At 40.0% G+C, this 15,305-nt stretch overlaps 1 protein-coding gene across 4 annotated transcripts in view; it reads left to right on the forward strand.

Annotated features, from left to right (window-relative positions):
* The window catches only part of vegfab (vascular endothelial growth factor Ab), a 42,336-nt gene that overhangs the window by 20,698 nt on the left and 6,333 nt on the right, over nt 1-15,305 (forward strand). For 2 of the 4 annotated variants that reach the window (XM_034161750.1, XM_034161753.1), the window contains exon 6: nt 10,635-10,703. The exons of the other annotated variants lie outside the window; for them this stretch is intronic. In XM_034161750.1, coding sequence (XP_034017641.1) covers nt 10,635-10,703 — 69 coding nt within the window. The remainder of the gene's footprint in view (nt 1-10,634; nt 10,704-15,305) is intronic. 4 annotated transcript variants of the gene reach the window in all.

The following is a 15,305-nucleotide window of genomic DNA, read 5'->3' on the forward strand; positions in this document are numbered from 1 at the left end:
CATATTTGATATTTTATCCGTATATTGTGTATATATAAGGGACAAACCCTCTGTGACATCACCCATATGTTTTCTGAACAGCTGCTTTGAAGCTCAAATGGGGTGTCTTTATAAAAAGGCATCACGGTTCATAATGGCATTACATAAAGTGATCTAAATTATCAAATCATGATACCCTCATGAAACGTAGTAGATTTTCGTGATGGTATCACAACCTAATGGATCACGAACTGCCATTAGACTAGCATGTTTTTCAGACCCGCCTTGGGTTAACGTGTTAACGTTAGGGTTAGACTGCACCATCACACAAATCTATGTCATTTCATGACGTATCATGATCTAATACCATGAAACTAGTCTGGGTGTCACCATCTGGGCAGCACCTGAGTCCACCAAACTCCTGGCAAACCAATAAATGGGCAAAGACCAGCATGGTCCACCTAGTTCAAAGTTACCAAGGTAGCTAAGGCTAACATGCTAGGTAATCTTCAGTTTAGGTGTTTGATGAACACATTTTTGTGGACTGGCTAGTTGTATTTATAACGGGTTATTTGTGAACAAGTCTTAAAAAACTATGACCAGTATGTAGCCTTATTAATATGGCAGCATCAATGTAGGCAAAATTACCAAGCTATCAATACATGCTAATTAGTGCTAGCAGTGTTAACATAAATATTAAATACTAAAATTTCACTTAGTGGAAGTAAGATGGTCTGTTAGTACAGTTAACTATAAGTAAACCATATTATCTCAGATATTTGTAATAAAATACTCAGAAAGGCAGAAGTGGTCAAGTCCACAGCAGCTAGCGGTAAATGTTAGCGGTTGGGTTCCTGGATCGCACATGCGCTGCCACTCAAAGCAAGCATGCCTCAGTAATTCATAACTTTATGGCTAAAAATGGCTTAAACAATGACTTATATAAATACTCTTCATACAGTTGGGGTCCTAGCTATGGAGACCTATTTTTTATAGTTTATTTCTGCTGCAAAGGTGGACACTTTAACATGGAGTTCTATAGGGATTGACTCACTTTTGCAGCAACCCTCAAGTGGCCATTAACTGCAGAATTTGTCACTTCCGCATTAGCTTTATTTTTCATCACCAAAAACTGCTGCCTGGCTGTATCATTTTACTGCTGTGTCGCTTTAATTTTGGAAGATGGGCATCATATATGTTTGAAATTAACACAGAATGCTCATGGCTCGAGTAACTAAGAGTATCTTTGTTGGTTGTATGCTCAGAATTCTACCGACATCAGATATTTTGGCCTATTATCTAGCGATGGTGGGGTATGGTTTTGGATGCTGGACAGTGTTGTAAAGAGATGTGAACATGGATGTCCGATGTGGGTCATCACGTCCACATATGAGTTACTGTCATTTTAACTCATCGAGCAGGCCTAGGCTAGAAATTGAGACTGGGCCATTTTTCGTTCAATCGATGTAATTGTATGATGTGAGTGGACCTTTAGAGGGACCGCTTGTTATACACATGGGGTTGATTTGCGTGCAGTAAATAAGAGTCTTATGTAAGCGTCCCATAATATTGCACCTTCATTGACAATAACACTGAATTTATGCCAATCACGACATCGAAAGCCTGCCAGTTTTAATTCAAGCCCCTTAGCTCAGGAGGTGATTTCCGCGATTAATCCCTCCACTTTAGACTTCATGGACGTTTGACAAATTGGTTTTCTAGTTAAAAAAAAACCCTGGTGTACGAATGAAACCTTCATGTTTAAATGCAGCTTTAACCAAAAGCGCTACAATGGCAATGCATTGTAGAGGAATAAAACTCAAAAGTAGCTGCTTTCAGCTGTGCCTGCAGAGCTCTGTAATTGAGCCAAAATCTGGCAGAATAAGTATAATTAAAGACAGATTATCTCTCAATATAATGGATTGGTCATCTTCCCATGATTGATCTTTCCTCCAAGTTTCACAGACGTTGGCTGAAATCTGTTTGAGTAATTCCGCTAACAATCATGTAAACAACAGGCAAATTAAAATGCATGACCTCTTTTGGCAGAGGTAGCAATGGAGTCAATGAAGGGGTAAATGAATGCATGATTTACATTCTGTAATAGGCTTTCAGAAGGGGGCAACGCCTTGGCAAAGGCCCAATGGTGTCTTTGTTTATTAGCAAGGCATCTATAGATCTTTATGACATCACAAGGCAGTCTACTGGGAAAATAACCTATTTCACAAGGTTAAAGTGATCATGTTTTGCACCATTTACAACTAAAGTACCATAGCAGATATACATTTATAGGCAAAACAGAAAGATACGGAGGTGATAAGTCCTATAATAACAACAGCATAGTTTTGAAATGTGCAAACCATAACAATATATGTGTAAAAGATTTATTTAGCACAATTTGACCCTTTTTGAGACAGAGATCATGTAAAATTGTGAGGAAAATCTGGATCATTCTTGAGATTTTATCAGTTTGTTCCTTAATCAAGAACAAACTCTGTGCAAATCGTAATAAAGATCATACGATAAAACTCAAACAACAGAGAACAGGCTAGAACTGCACTCATGAAAAAAACGTTTTTTAAACAGTCAGGTTCACAAACAATAAAATAGCTGAATTAATTTGCTTAAATTTACCTACATATTAGCATGAGTACGGAAATTTGACATTGGCCTCTGACATTGATTGTGGACCTGTCTGAACCGAACTCAAAATAATCCAAATTAGATTAGGCATTGTTAAGATATACTGCTAACAAACATACAAATGTAGTTACACAAGATGATTACCATCTAAAATTAAGATATCTTAAACACCTTGTACATGTTAGGTTTATTCTTAACATGGTGATTATAGATTAATATGTAGCTCTCAGATGATATAATTTGATATATAACTGAAAATAAAAGGAAACGCCTCCGTAGGCTTTACCGTCTATACAACATACAATGGCTAGTGTTCTTAAAATGTCAAGAAGGATACATTAGAAGTGTTTAACATAAAAATTAAAATAGGAGCCTTAAGGTGAGCAACAGAAAAAGGAAGAAGTGCTGTACAAAGTACAATATAGAGTATAATGAGGATGCAATTATATTAGATAGCACTTCAAAGAGAATTATATGTGTGATTGTGGTGTAGATGGCATAAATGTAGGTAATAACATCCATACAGGTGAATGAGTTCTACTTCATAAGGTTATTGCCCTCTCTACCTCCGTTACAACATTCCTCCATATTCTACGAGGTCTATTAGAAAAGTATCCGACCTTATTATTCTTTTAAAAAACCATATGGATTTGAATCACGTGTGATTACATCAGCCAAGCTTGAACCCTCGTGGGCATGCGAGAGTTTGCGAGAGGCAGGCGTGGAAAAACTCACGCATGCGCACGAAGGTTCAAGCTTGGTTGACGTAAAAACATATGAATCAAATCCATATAGTTTTTAAAAAAATAAAAAGGTAGGATTCTTTTCTAATAGACCTCGTATGTATTCGTTACCTTTTCTAGGTAACAGTGTTTTTGAAGACCTGTTAAACCGTGTTGGCTATATTTGCTTAAGTGACCCCTGCAGTAGAAGTCTGTGTGCTGAAGGTTGTTAATGTTTCTGTTTCATCATTGTTGGTTGTGATTTGATTTTATGTTGGGTCGGTTGTCATATAGATAAGGGCAAGTTCTGAGATCTCCCCTATCACGTTAGTGCTTTATGAGTCTGACATTGGTGCCTCACTTCTACAAAGTGATCATCTGAGGGTCATTTAACACCTGTTCCTGATGCTTCCTCACTTTAATATCAGTTTTATCCTTGGTCTCTGGCTCCACTTTGTTCGCATGAGTGATTGTGAATGTCAGCATTTTTCACCCAGTGCCAGAATGCTACGACACTATAACGCGTAATCTTTATTTACAGAGTCCAGAGGGTTACTTTCAAAAAATGTGTTGTGACACAATTACTGAATATCTGCTGAAAAAGCAGTCGGTAACCTAATCCGTTTATTGCAATATCAGTGTAAAGTAATCTGATTAATTTTCGTTACTTTTGTGCTACATACAAAAAAAGGCAAGACAAAAGCCTGTTAATAAGATGATTTTAAATGGTGTTTCATAAAAGGTATCACTCATTCCTACATTTTCTATATCAACTTATTCACTTAACCCTACAGTCACATTAGCTACAAATGACGGCGACAGGCTGTCGCTTGATGGGCATTCCTGTGGTGTTCACATAGATGCTACATCACCGTAAGATGTCTTGTAAATTACTTCAAATGTGTTATTTGGTTACAAAATACAGTATTTTTAGATTTCAATGTTTATTTCTCGATAACCTTTATAAAATATACGGGAAACATATTGGATTTACACAGAAATGCAATTCTTTCGGAGTGTGTTGCACCATCTTGGATTAATTTGTTCAGGCAAACAACCAGCTGAAGTCACATGGCGTCTTCACTCTGATTGGCAGTCGCTGTGTCACGTCGCTCAGCATTTGTATGAAATAGACTTCTGGTCTATTTTGGCCCCGCCAAACTGGCAGCAAAAAGACTGTTTTTCTTCGCACCGTAAGGCATCACAACAATTACAATAAACTTTCTTTATGAAAAGAAAGAAAAACAGTCTAGTGTATGAGATTCTAACCCCGTGCACTTTATCGCTTGCATTTTTTTTTTTAATTTGCAAGTTTGGTTTTTTTTTCAGTTCTACACTCTGCCTTTTTGATCAGCTAACATTAGCTGGCAAGCTTTCAGTAGCAAACCACAAACACACGACAACTAGCAAACAAGCCACTTTCAATAAACGACTGTCCCAAACAAAGCCAACTTGTGTGGTTAAATAATTTCTTAACCAGGAACAGCTAGCCTAGTGTTGTAATGACAATCAGCCAACATTAAAATAGCAACTAACTGCACTAGGCTACAGGTTAACACCATCCATCCATCTGTTTTCTATACCCGCTATTGCTAGCTTACAGCTGTAGTTAAATTGAGCTATCAGAGATTTTCAAAGTGCTCTCCACAGACAAAACATAACAATAAATAGAATATCTAAATATCAAAATCAAAAACCGAATAAAAACGTTATACAAACTGACAAATATCATTAACGTGAGAATCTATCCACTAGTTTTAAACAACAGAAAATAAGTATGTAAGTAGTGACAATAGTTTTTTTTAAAGCTACATTTGTTAGTTTGTTTTTAAGGATTAGTCTAAAACAAATGAATTGAAATAATATATGCTATGTTACTCCCACAAATATTCATGAAGTCATGTAGATTTCATTACATTTTCACGTCAAGACAAACAAGCAGAGCCAAGACGTTATTAAAACATTTACTTTGTAAAGTAGCACATTTGTTTTGTGAGTGAAATCCTGCATTACTAAAACCAGATTCTCACAAAACCTGCTGAAAATGTTGAGTTTGGCTCAAGATGTGACATTTAAGCCGAATCCTGAAGATTATTAATACATTTTGAACAGTGAAAGATTTAGTGTTTTATTAATTAGACCATTTTGATTGGGGGAAAAAACCCTTTAAAATTTATTGGGGCATGGGGCATTTTGTGGTGTGGCGTGATGAGGAAAGCCTCTTGTGGTTTTAAAATTCAGCAGGTCATCACAGAATCCTTCTGGTCCTCCGAGTACAGCCCGTCCCAGTTGTCTAGTCGGGTCAGATGCAGATTTAAATCAAATCAAATCAAATCAATTTTATTTATATAGCGCCAAATCACAACAAACAGTTGCCCCAAGGCGCTTTATATTGTAAGGCAAAAGCCATACAATAATTACAGAAAAACCCCAACAGTCAAAACGACCACCTGTGAGCAAGCACTTGGCAACAGTGGGAAGGAAAAACTCCCTTTTAACAGGAAGAAACTTCCAGCAGAACCAGGCTCAGGGAGGGGCAGTCTTCTGCTGGGACTGGTTGGGGCTGAGGGAGAGAACCAGGAAAAGACATGCTGTGGAGGGGAGCAGAGATCAATCACTAATGATTGATCTCAGATTTAATTTCAGATCAGTCTTAGATCTGAGTCAATATGTTAAGCACCTGAGTGGAACACAGTGGACCTGAGAGACTTGTGCAGTTCAGATCTTGTGGTTCAGTGAAAAAGGTGCGCTGAGGTGAACTGTGTGAAAACTTGAGATGTTCCAAAACAATCATGGTGCATTTTTAATTTGCTTTGGGTGCTACACACTGATGTCTTCCCACTGAATGGATCTTTTAAGGTCGGCCCTATTTTGGGTCAGGTCTAATCATGCTATTTTTCCTTTTGTGGTCCTTACTTTTACTAGATAATACTACACATGGGCATGAAGACAATAAGGGTGAGGGCAATCTGACATTTGTCCTCCGTGGCCTTGGCTGTCACCCAGATGGTTGACCTCTGGCTGAGTTTACCGGTTCATTTCCGGAGTCCAGCTAGGGGTGTGCCCCTCATTTGGTCTGAATGGCATTGAAAATTGAATTTCTTGACTTTGACCTTTGCCAAAATTAATTAATTAAGGGAAATTTTGGGGGTCAGCCTTCATTGACACACTAAATTTGTTGGAAATGGATCTCGGAGGAGTTGGCCAACAGACAGGCAGATAGGACCTTGACCCCATTGATTGACCTCCAGCAAATTTGACTTCGCCTGGATTTCCAGAATCCACCTCCATATGTGTGCCAAGGTTGATGCAAATCAGTAAAAAAAAAAATCTAGATTTTGACAGTTGGCACCAATAACCTTGACCTTTCCAACAACTATCCCAACTTTGGTGAAAATTATTATTATTATTAAAAACGCTGACCCAGACATTCTATGGGTTGGTTTTAGTTCATCTCCAAAACCTATGGGTCTTGAGTGTGCAGATGCCAGCATTGTTTCTCTTTGTTTATTTCACAACCTACAGTGCACATATTGAGTAAAAGCATCTCTGCTCAGCTTACATCTCATCATGTAAGCAGATATTTTAATCCACCCTGCAGCTGTGAAATGTGCTTTCTAAGCAAAGACCAGTCTGATGTCATTGTGCTGTGCTCTGAATCAGCCAAAAAGTGTTGACCCACATAGGCGAAATGATGTAGTTTTGGTGAAGTCCAAATTCATTATCCTCAATTTGTGTGGGACTCTTAAAGCGGTTTCCCACGAGTTAGTTGCTAATGGTGTTATAGTCAAGACCACCTGAACTGAGACCAAACAGACAGTGAGACAAAACCAAGATTTTAAGAAGTTGAAACAAAGCCGAGAACAAGACCTATGTAGGATGAAACCAAGTCAAGACTTGGAATGGACCAATTGGCTATATTTCACAATTATTCAATACTAAATGCTTTAATTTTCCATCCTTTTTTATTTTTTTTAAACAAACGTTCGTTTGAACGATGTTAGTGTTATCCCTATTGATGTGGTCTTGACCAATCTTGAAATAAAATCCCAAGTCCCCAGCGTCCGAGACCAAAACAAGTAAGTAAGCAAGTAAAGTTTATTTATATAACACCTTTCAAAATAAAATCACGAAGTTCTTCACAGTAATTTGTGATGCACGGAAATTAAAAACAGGCGTAACAGAAAACTAGTTAAAAGCAAGCCTGTACAAATGGGTCTTGAGCTTCTCCTTAAAAGTTCCAACAGAGTCCACAGAACGTAGATGCAGTGGCAGTGCCTTCCACAGTTTGGGAGCCACAACCTCAAATGCACAGTCCCCTTTGGTCTTCAGCCTTGATCTTTGTAGAACCAACAGGTTCTGGTCCGAGGACCTCAGAGATCTGCTTGTCACATAAGGGTGCAAGAGTTCACGGATGTAAAGTGGTATTTGACCATGCAGAGCTCTAAAAGTCATCACGAATATTTTAATTTGCAGTCTGAACGGAACTGGGAGCCCATGCAAAGAGGTCAGAATAGGTGTTACATGAGACCTCTTAGATGTAAGAAGCCTTGCAGCTGCATTCTGGACCATTTGTAGGCAGTCCAGTGAAGACTGGCTAGGCTAGGGAACAGCAAATTATACTAGTCAAGACACGTAGAAATAAAAGCATGAATGATCATTTCCAGCTTAGCTTGAGACATAATGTTTCTAAGGCGGGCAATGTTCCATAAATGGAAGAAGCATGATTGCACGAGATGAATAACATGTGTCAAAATTGAGGGCCTGGTCAAATGTAATGTCCAGATTTCTGACTGCTGAGTGAACACAAGAGGACAGAGAGCCAAGGTTCATAATCACTGAGGAACAAACTGTTCAGAGGTACAAAGAAGAACTTCAGTGACAGATAGTTAGCAGCCATCCAGTTTTTCATGACATTAATACAGTTTTGCAGAACAGATACCTTAGTACGATTTTCTGGAGTAAAGGAGATGTACAGCTGTATGTCATCTGCATAACAATGATATAAGACATCATCAAAACTACTCAAAATGTGTCCGAGAGGTAGCAAATACAATACAAATAAAATAGGTTCCAGAACAGAACCTTGAGGCACATCTCAGGACAGAATGTCAGAAAAGGATGTATATTTAGCTGCAGCAAAATGAGAAAATCATATTTGAGAGATAGTTGTAAACTATGTGTGAACTGTGTGAGGCTGTAAGGCAGTGCGAAAAGAAAATTTTGAAATGTTCAAAACTTCTGGCACGCATTAATTTTATGAACTAGTCATGAACAAGGCCCCCTATTCGAAAACACTGTGTCACTGCATCTCATTGCAGCAGCAGATACATTATCAAACTCATAAGAAGAAATGAAAATGCAACTGTTGATCCATTACAATATATATATTATAAACAATTACCTTTGAGACTATTCCAAATGCGTTCTCCCCTGCACGATATGCACAAGAGAAGCTGCAGCTGCAGTTATTTTCTCTGTGATTCTGGGAGTGACGAGAGATGGTTTCATCAATCAAGTTCTGAGAGCAAATGCATCATCGGCTGCGAAATTATTATTTCATATACCGTGTCATCAAACGGGACAAAGTGTGGCATCCAGCGGGACAAAGTGGGTCGCATTGGCACAATGAATTATGCAGCAGTGCGGGGATCAAATTCATGCAAGTGTCAAGGTGGTTTAACTCAAGCTACCGCTGTGTGTGCATGGCATGGCTTAATGTAGTACATCATCAGCTGCTTCCTGGCCATCATCAACTTTGTCTGCTTTGTTTCATTTCATTATGGATTTTGAGTTTCTGAACAACGTGGTACTTTCCAGACAGGGTGTGTCTGGCGGGTTAGTGGCGTGTAAGGGAAAACCGGGAGATGATTGAAGTTGAGTGGTGAGTGTTTTGAGCATGACTTAAACACTCACCACGCCCTGACAAATGTTTACAACCGTGTGGTATTGTGTGATCTTTGTGGTGAGCAGTGACGTGTTTGTGGCAGATACTGATGAGTTGGATGGCATATGCTACATGCGCCTTGAAATATCACTCTTTCTGTGCGAGAGGGACTTCGGTTTTGCTACAATTTGGACCAGAATTGGTGGAATGATTGAGGCTCAAACTAGGACAAAGTGTTTTGATTTTGAAGAAAAGCTGTTTAAAAATCAATATCATAGGCCAAGGTCAACATTTGGGCCAAATGCTTAATTATTGGGATGTTTGTGGAGGATACTGATGAGTTGGCTGGCAAGTGCTACATGCGCCTCTAAATATCACTCCTGTGTGAGAGGGACTTCGGTTTTGATACAATTTGGACCAAAATTGGTGGAATGATTGAGGCTCAAACTAGGACAAAGTGTTTTGATTTTGAGGAAAAAACTTTAACCCCTTAACGCCTATTGTCACATATATGCTACAATATATGACTCAAATATGTAACATACCAAATTGACCAGTATGCCTGTTGTCGCAAATTTGCAACATACCATTATTATTATTATAACATTATAACATAAAGTCATTACCAAAATACCAAAATTACTATTTATTTTTTTGTGCAGAAGTGAAATTAATAATCTCAACATTATTTACCATCTAGTTAAAGGCAAAAACACACACAAAACATTTTTTTATATACAGCTATATAAATTCAGGCGTTAAGGGGTTAAAAATCAATGTCATAGGCCAAGGTCAACATTTGGGCCCAATGCTTAATTATTGGAATATTTAGCTATTTTGAAGAATTGGTTAAAGATTCACCTACGGCTACTTATAAACACCAATATTAAGTCATATATTATCTTTCTATTAGTTACTGTTAACCTAGCATTATTACGAGAAAGGTGGAGGAAGATAATACCAATCCTTGTGTAGTTTTTATTAGCACAAAACACTCAGCAATGACATCATAATCAATGAAATGTATTAATTACATCAGAGTCCAACTTACACCAATTGTAGTTTTGTGTTTTTTTCTGAAGAAACTTGTAGTTTCATATTGTGCAGTTGTTGAAGTGGAACCGATTCAATGGTGGAAGCAGTGCCAGAGAAAGAGTTTAGGGAATTTCCACATAGTCTATTCAATAATAATCAAAATCTTGGAAAATCTCATGGTCATTGTGTATCTTATAATATGACAAATTATCAATCTCAACAAGTCGATCAGTGTTTCACATTAGTTTGAATAAAAATGACGTTTTTAGCAATCAACAGTCTATGAATTTATACCAGAACCCAACAGTGCATTTCTCTCCTCAGTCTCTCAGGCATCTCTCTGCATTGTTGTGCTTCTTCTCTTCCAGAAAATCCCGGAAGATCAAGAGCCAAAAGAGAAAACGAAAGAAAAACAGTGACAAAACATATCACGATGCGTATGTCAGCTCTGCTTTCTCCACTTACCTGCACCTGAGTGTCGCGCTTCTCATGATTAAGCTCATTTGGGAGGAAGTCATTTGTGGGTTTTAACATAATTTGCAATCATTGTAACTGACTGTAATTGCTTCATGCTCAGATTATTGTTAGTCCTTGAGCCCATAGCCAATTTTGACCTAATCTGTACCACCTAAAAGAATGAAACAACACTCACAAACAATCACAGCATACCATAGCCAACACATAAGTGTGCGTGTTATAACCTTTCAATAGTGGCAGCTATAACAAGGTAGGGGTCATTGAAGGGGTATGTTATGTTGTAAAAACAGCAACAAATGATAAAGGCCAATTTCAGTTTGTAAAGAGGTATAAATATGAAGTTGCTATGGCTTTGGAATGTTTCTGTGAAGGCTCTCAGTTGTCCAGGTGGTTTCCATAGTAGAGAAGCTTGAATCTTCGACTGGACTGGGTTGCTTGACGCGAGGACGTTTCACTTCAAATCGCAGAAGCTTCCTCAGCTAAAATTCTTGCTCTGGAAGTCTGACTTCTGTCTGACTCTTGTAGAGACGAATGAACAGAAGCCAACAAAAGCTGGAGTTTTAAACCTAACCAGACCCCTCCTACTGAGAGGCAGACTGCGATAGGCTAGTGACTAACATAGCTCTAATTAGGCAACTATTGTGCTCTAGTTAGCACTCTCCTAATGACAGGGCAGCTGTCCCTCCTAATGAAGGGATAGATGCCTTTCCTGATGGCTCCCTTGATGACTTTCCTGATGACGTGACTGACTCATTACCATGAACAAAAGACTGAAACTCCTTTGACCTGAGTACCCCATTGTAAACAGGGGACAAAGCGTGTCTCAGACTCCCTCCCCGGTTAAGGCTGGGTTTCAAACGTTTCACAAAGAATGCCTCCTTGACCCCTCTCTCAAACCATTTCTTCTCTCTGGCTAATATTTTAACTTCCTTGTCCTCAAACGTGTGGTTAGTGTCTTTAAGGTGGAGATGAACTGCAGACTGAGGTCCACTGGCGCCCTCTCTGCGGTGCGGGTATAGTCTTTTGTGTAAAGGTTGCTTAGTCTCACCTATGTAGTGTTCGTTACGGTTTCCTGACATCTGATAGAATACACTACATTGCTCTGTTGTAACTAGGGATCATGTCCTTAGGGTGAACTAATTTCTGTCTCAAGGTGTTATCGTCTTTTAAAGTAACTGGGATTTTGTGCTGTCTGAAGATCCTCTGTAGTGTTTTTCCCACTACTCCTGCTAATAAGGGGAGACACTCCCTTATTGCCGGAGTAGGGGAAAAACTGTACAGAACACATCACAACTTCAACGTAAAGTCTTCAACTTACAAGGAGAAGTTGAAGACATTTACAGAACACATCAACTCAGTGGAACGCCAACATCAAGTGTCACACATGAAGGTTGCCAGAAACAACCATTTAGCCTTCTTGGACTGTGATGTTACAATTGGAGAGAACAGGCAGCTCCAGACAGGGGTTTACAGAAAACCAACTCACACTGACCAATATCTGCTCTTTGGCTCAAACCACCCCCTTGAACACAAGCTCGGGGTGATCAGGACGCTTCAACACAGAGCCTACAGGTGCCCACAACTGCAGAGGGAAGGGCTAAAGAACAACAACGTGTCCGGAAAGCCCTCACAGTATGTGGGTACCCACGATGGTCCCTGGACAAAGTGCAGAAGTCCCAAAGTTCAAAGAGACCAGATAGACAGGAGATGGAGACAAGAAGAAGAGTGTCTCTCCCTTATTTAGCAGGAGTAGGGGAAAAACTACAGAGGATCTTCAGACAGCACAAAATCCCAGTTTACTTTAAACTGATTAACACCTTCAGACAGAAATTAGTTCACCCTAAGGACATGATCTCTAGTTACAAACAGAGCAATGTAGTGTATTCTATCAGATGTCAGGAAAACTGTAACGAACACTACATAGGTGAGACTAAGCAACCTTTACACAAAAGACTATACCAGCACCGCAGAGAGGGCACCAGTGGACCTCAGTCTGCAGTTCATCTCCACCTTAAAGACACTAACCACACGTTTGAGGACAAGGAAGTTAAAATATTAGCCAGAGAGAAGAAATGGTTTGAGAGAGGGGTCCAGGAGGCATTCTTTGTGAAAAGATTGAAACCCAGCCTTAACCGGGAAGGGGGTCTGAGACACGCTTTGTCCCCTGTTTACAATGGGGTACTCAGGTCAAAGGAGTTTCAGTCTTTTGTTCATGGTAATGAGTCAGTCACGTCATCAGGAAAGTCATCAAGGGAGCCATCAGGAAGGCATCCATCCTTCATTAGGAGGGACAGCTGCCCTGTCATTAGGAGAGTGCTAACTAGAGCACAATAGTTGCTAATTACAGCTATTGTTTAGTCACTAGCCTATAGCAGTCTTCCTCTCAGTAGGAGGGTTCTGGTTAGGTTTAACACTCCAGCTTTTGTTGGCTTCTGTTCATTCGTCTCTACAAGAGTCAGACAGAAGTCAGACTTCCAGAGCAAGAATTTTAGCTGAGGAAGCTTCTGCGATTTGAATCGAAACGTCCTCGCATCAAGCAACCCAGTCCAGTCGAAGATTCAAGCTTCTCTACTATGGCTTTGGAAAAAAGGTGATGCAAATTATTGAGCTCACACGATTGAAAAACTGAATAGTTTTGACTGTTTGGTTTCAAAAGTTATGGGCAAATAAGGTCTACATCCATTGGATTTTATCACGCATAATCCAACAAAATTCAATAAGTAAAAATAACAGACAGTGCAGTCTATTCCATTATTAGTGCAATCATTAATTTGCATCACCGTTTTACAACTTTAAGTTTTCACCCCTGTACAACTAAAGTTGGGCTTTGTCACTGTTTTTATTGATTTATCCATGACCTCATAACTTTCAGTCATAGGCATTGCAAACTATACATTTTTATGATCACCAAAATATGGTATACGAGGTCTGTCCGTAAAGTATAGGTCCTTTTTATTTTTTTCAAAAACTATATGGATTTCATTCATATGTTTTACGTCAGACATGCTTGAACCCGTGGCGCATGCGTGAGTTTTTCCACGCCTGTCGGTGACGTCATTCGCCTGTGAGCACTCCTTGTGGGAGGAGTCGTCTAGCCCCTCGTCGGAATTCCTTTGTCTGAGAAGTTGCTGAGAGACTGGCGCTTTGTTTGATCAAAATTTTTCTAACCTGTGAGACACATCGAAGTGGAACATGGTCGAAAAATTAAGCTGGTCTTCAGTGAAAATTTTAACAGCTGATGAGAGATTTTGAGGTGATTCTGTCGCTTTAAGACTTTTTCACGGTGCGAGACGTCGCGCAGCGCTCTCAGGCGGCGTCATCAGCCTGTTTCAAGCTTAAAACCTCCACATTCAGGCTCTGTTGAATCCAGGACGTCGTGAGAGAAACGAGAAGTTTCAGAGAAGTCAGTTTTCAGCATTTATTATCCGGATATTCCACTGTTAAAGGAGATTTTTTTAATGAAAGACGTGCGGGCGGATTGCAGTGTCGGCTCGCAGCCGCCGCGACGCTCCGCCACAGGAAAAACACCTCTGTTGGAAGCCTTGAGGACAAGTTGGAACATCTCCAGCTGATAAACAATTTCTCATATACTCACTCCACTGAAAGCCATCAAAAGCCAACTGGATTTTAACAAATGGTTATCAATGCGGAGGTGTTTTTCCTGTGCCGCCGCGCCGCGTCGGCTGCGTCCCGACGCGCGGACCCGTCCGCACGTCTTTCATTAAAAAAATCTCCTTTAACAGTGGAATATCCGGATAAAATGCTGAAACCGACTTCTTCTGAAACTTCTCTGTTCTCTCACGACGTCCTGGATCAATAGAGCCTGAAATGTGGAGGTTTTCAGCTTGAACAGGCTGACGACGGCGGCTGAGAGCGCAGCACGACGTCTCGCACCGTGGGAAGTCCTTAAAGCGACAGAATCACCTCAAAATCTCTCATCAGCTGTTAAACTTTTCACTGAAAACCAGCTTAATTTTTCGAACCATGTCCACTTCGATGTGTCTCACAGGTTTAGAAAAAATTTTGATCAAACAACGCGCCAGTCTCTCAGCAACTTCTCAGACAAAGGAATTCCGACGAGGGGCTGGACGACTCCCACAAGGAGTGCTCACAGGCGAATGACGTCACCGACAGGCATGGAAAAACTCACGCATGCGCACGAGGGTTCAAGCATGTCTGACGTAAAAACATATGAATGAAATCCATATAGTTTTTGAAAAAAATAAAAAGGACCTATACTTTACGGACAGCCCTCGTAATTTCCAGTATGACTGGAATATTTTTATATTTTGACCTCTGTGTAGCTGTAGTGGCCGCACTCTGCATTGTGTTGTTTTGACTTTGCACATTTGCTCCCCTTGGGAAGCGAGCTTATGATCCCTGGCATGGGAGGCGGACTCTCTAACCAGAAGGCTAAAACCCAGGGCTCTGGCCTTGTGACCAGAGAATCCTTTTGAGCTGTTGGGAGTGAGGTTTACTAACTACATACGCACAGCGACTCCTGCTGGCCTCCGTTATACTCACCCCCTTAAACTCACTACCATCCAGATCACGGCACCACT

Source organism: Thalassophryne amazonica, chromosome 21 (genome assembly GCF_902500255.1).
Source record: "Thalassophryne amazonica chromosome 21, fThaAma1.1, whole genome shotgun sequence".
NCBI classification, from domain to species: Eukaryota; Metazoa; Chordata; class Actinopteri; order Batrachoidiformes; family Batrachoididae; genus Thalassophryne; species Thalassophryne amazonica.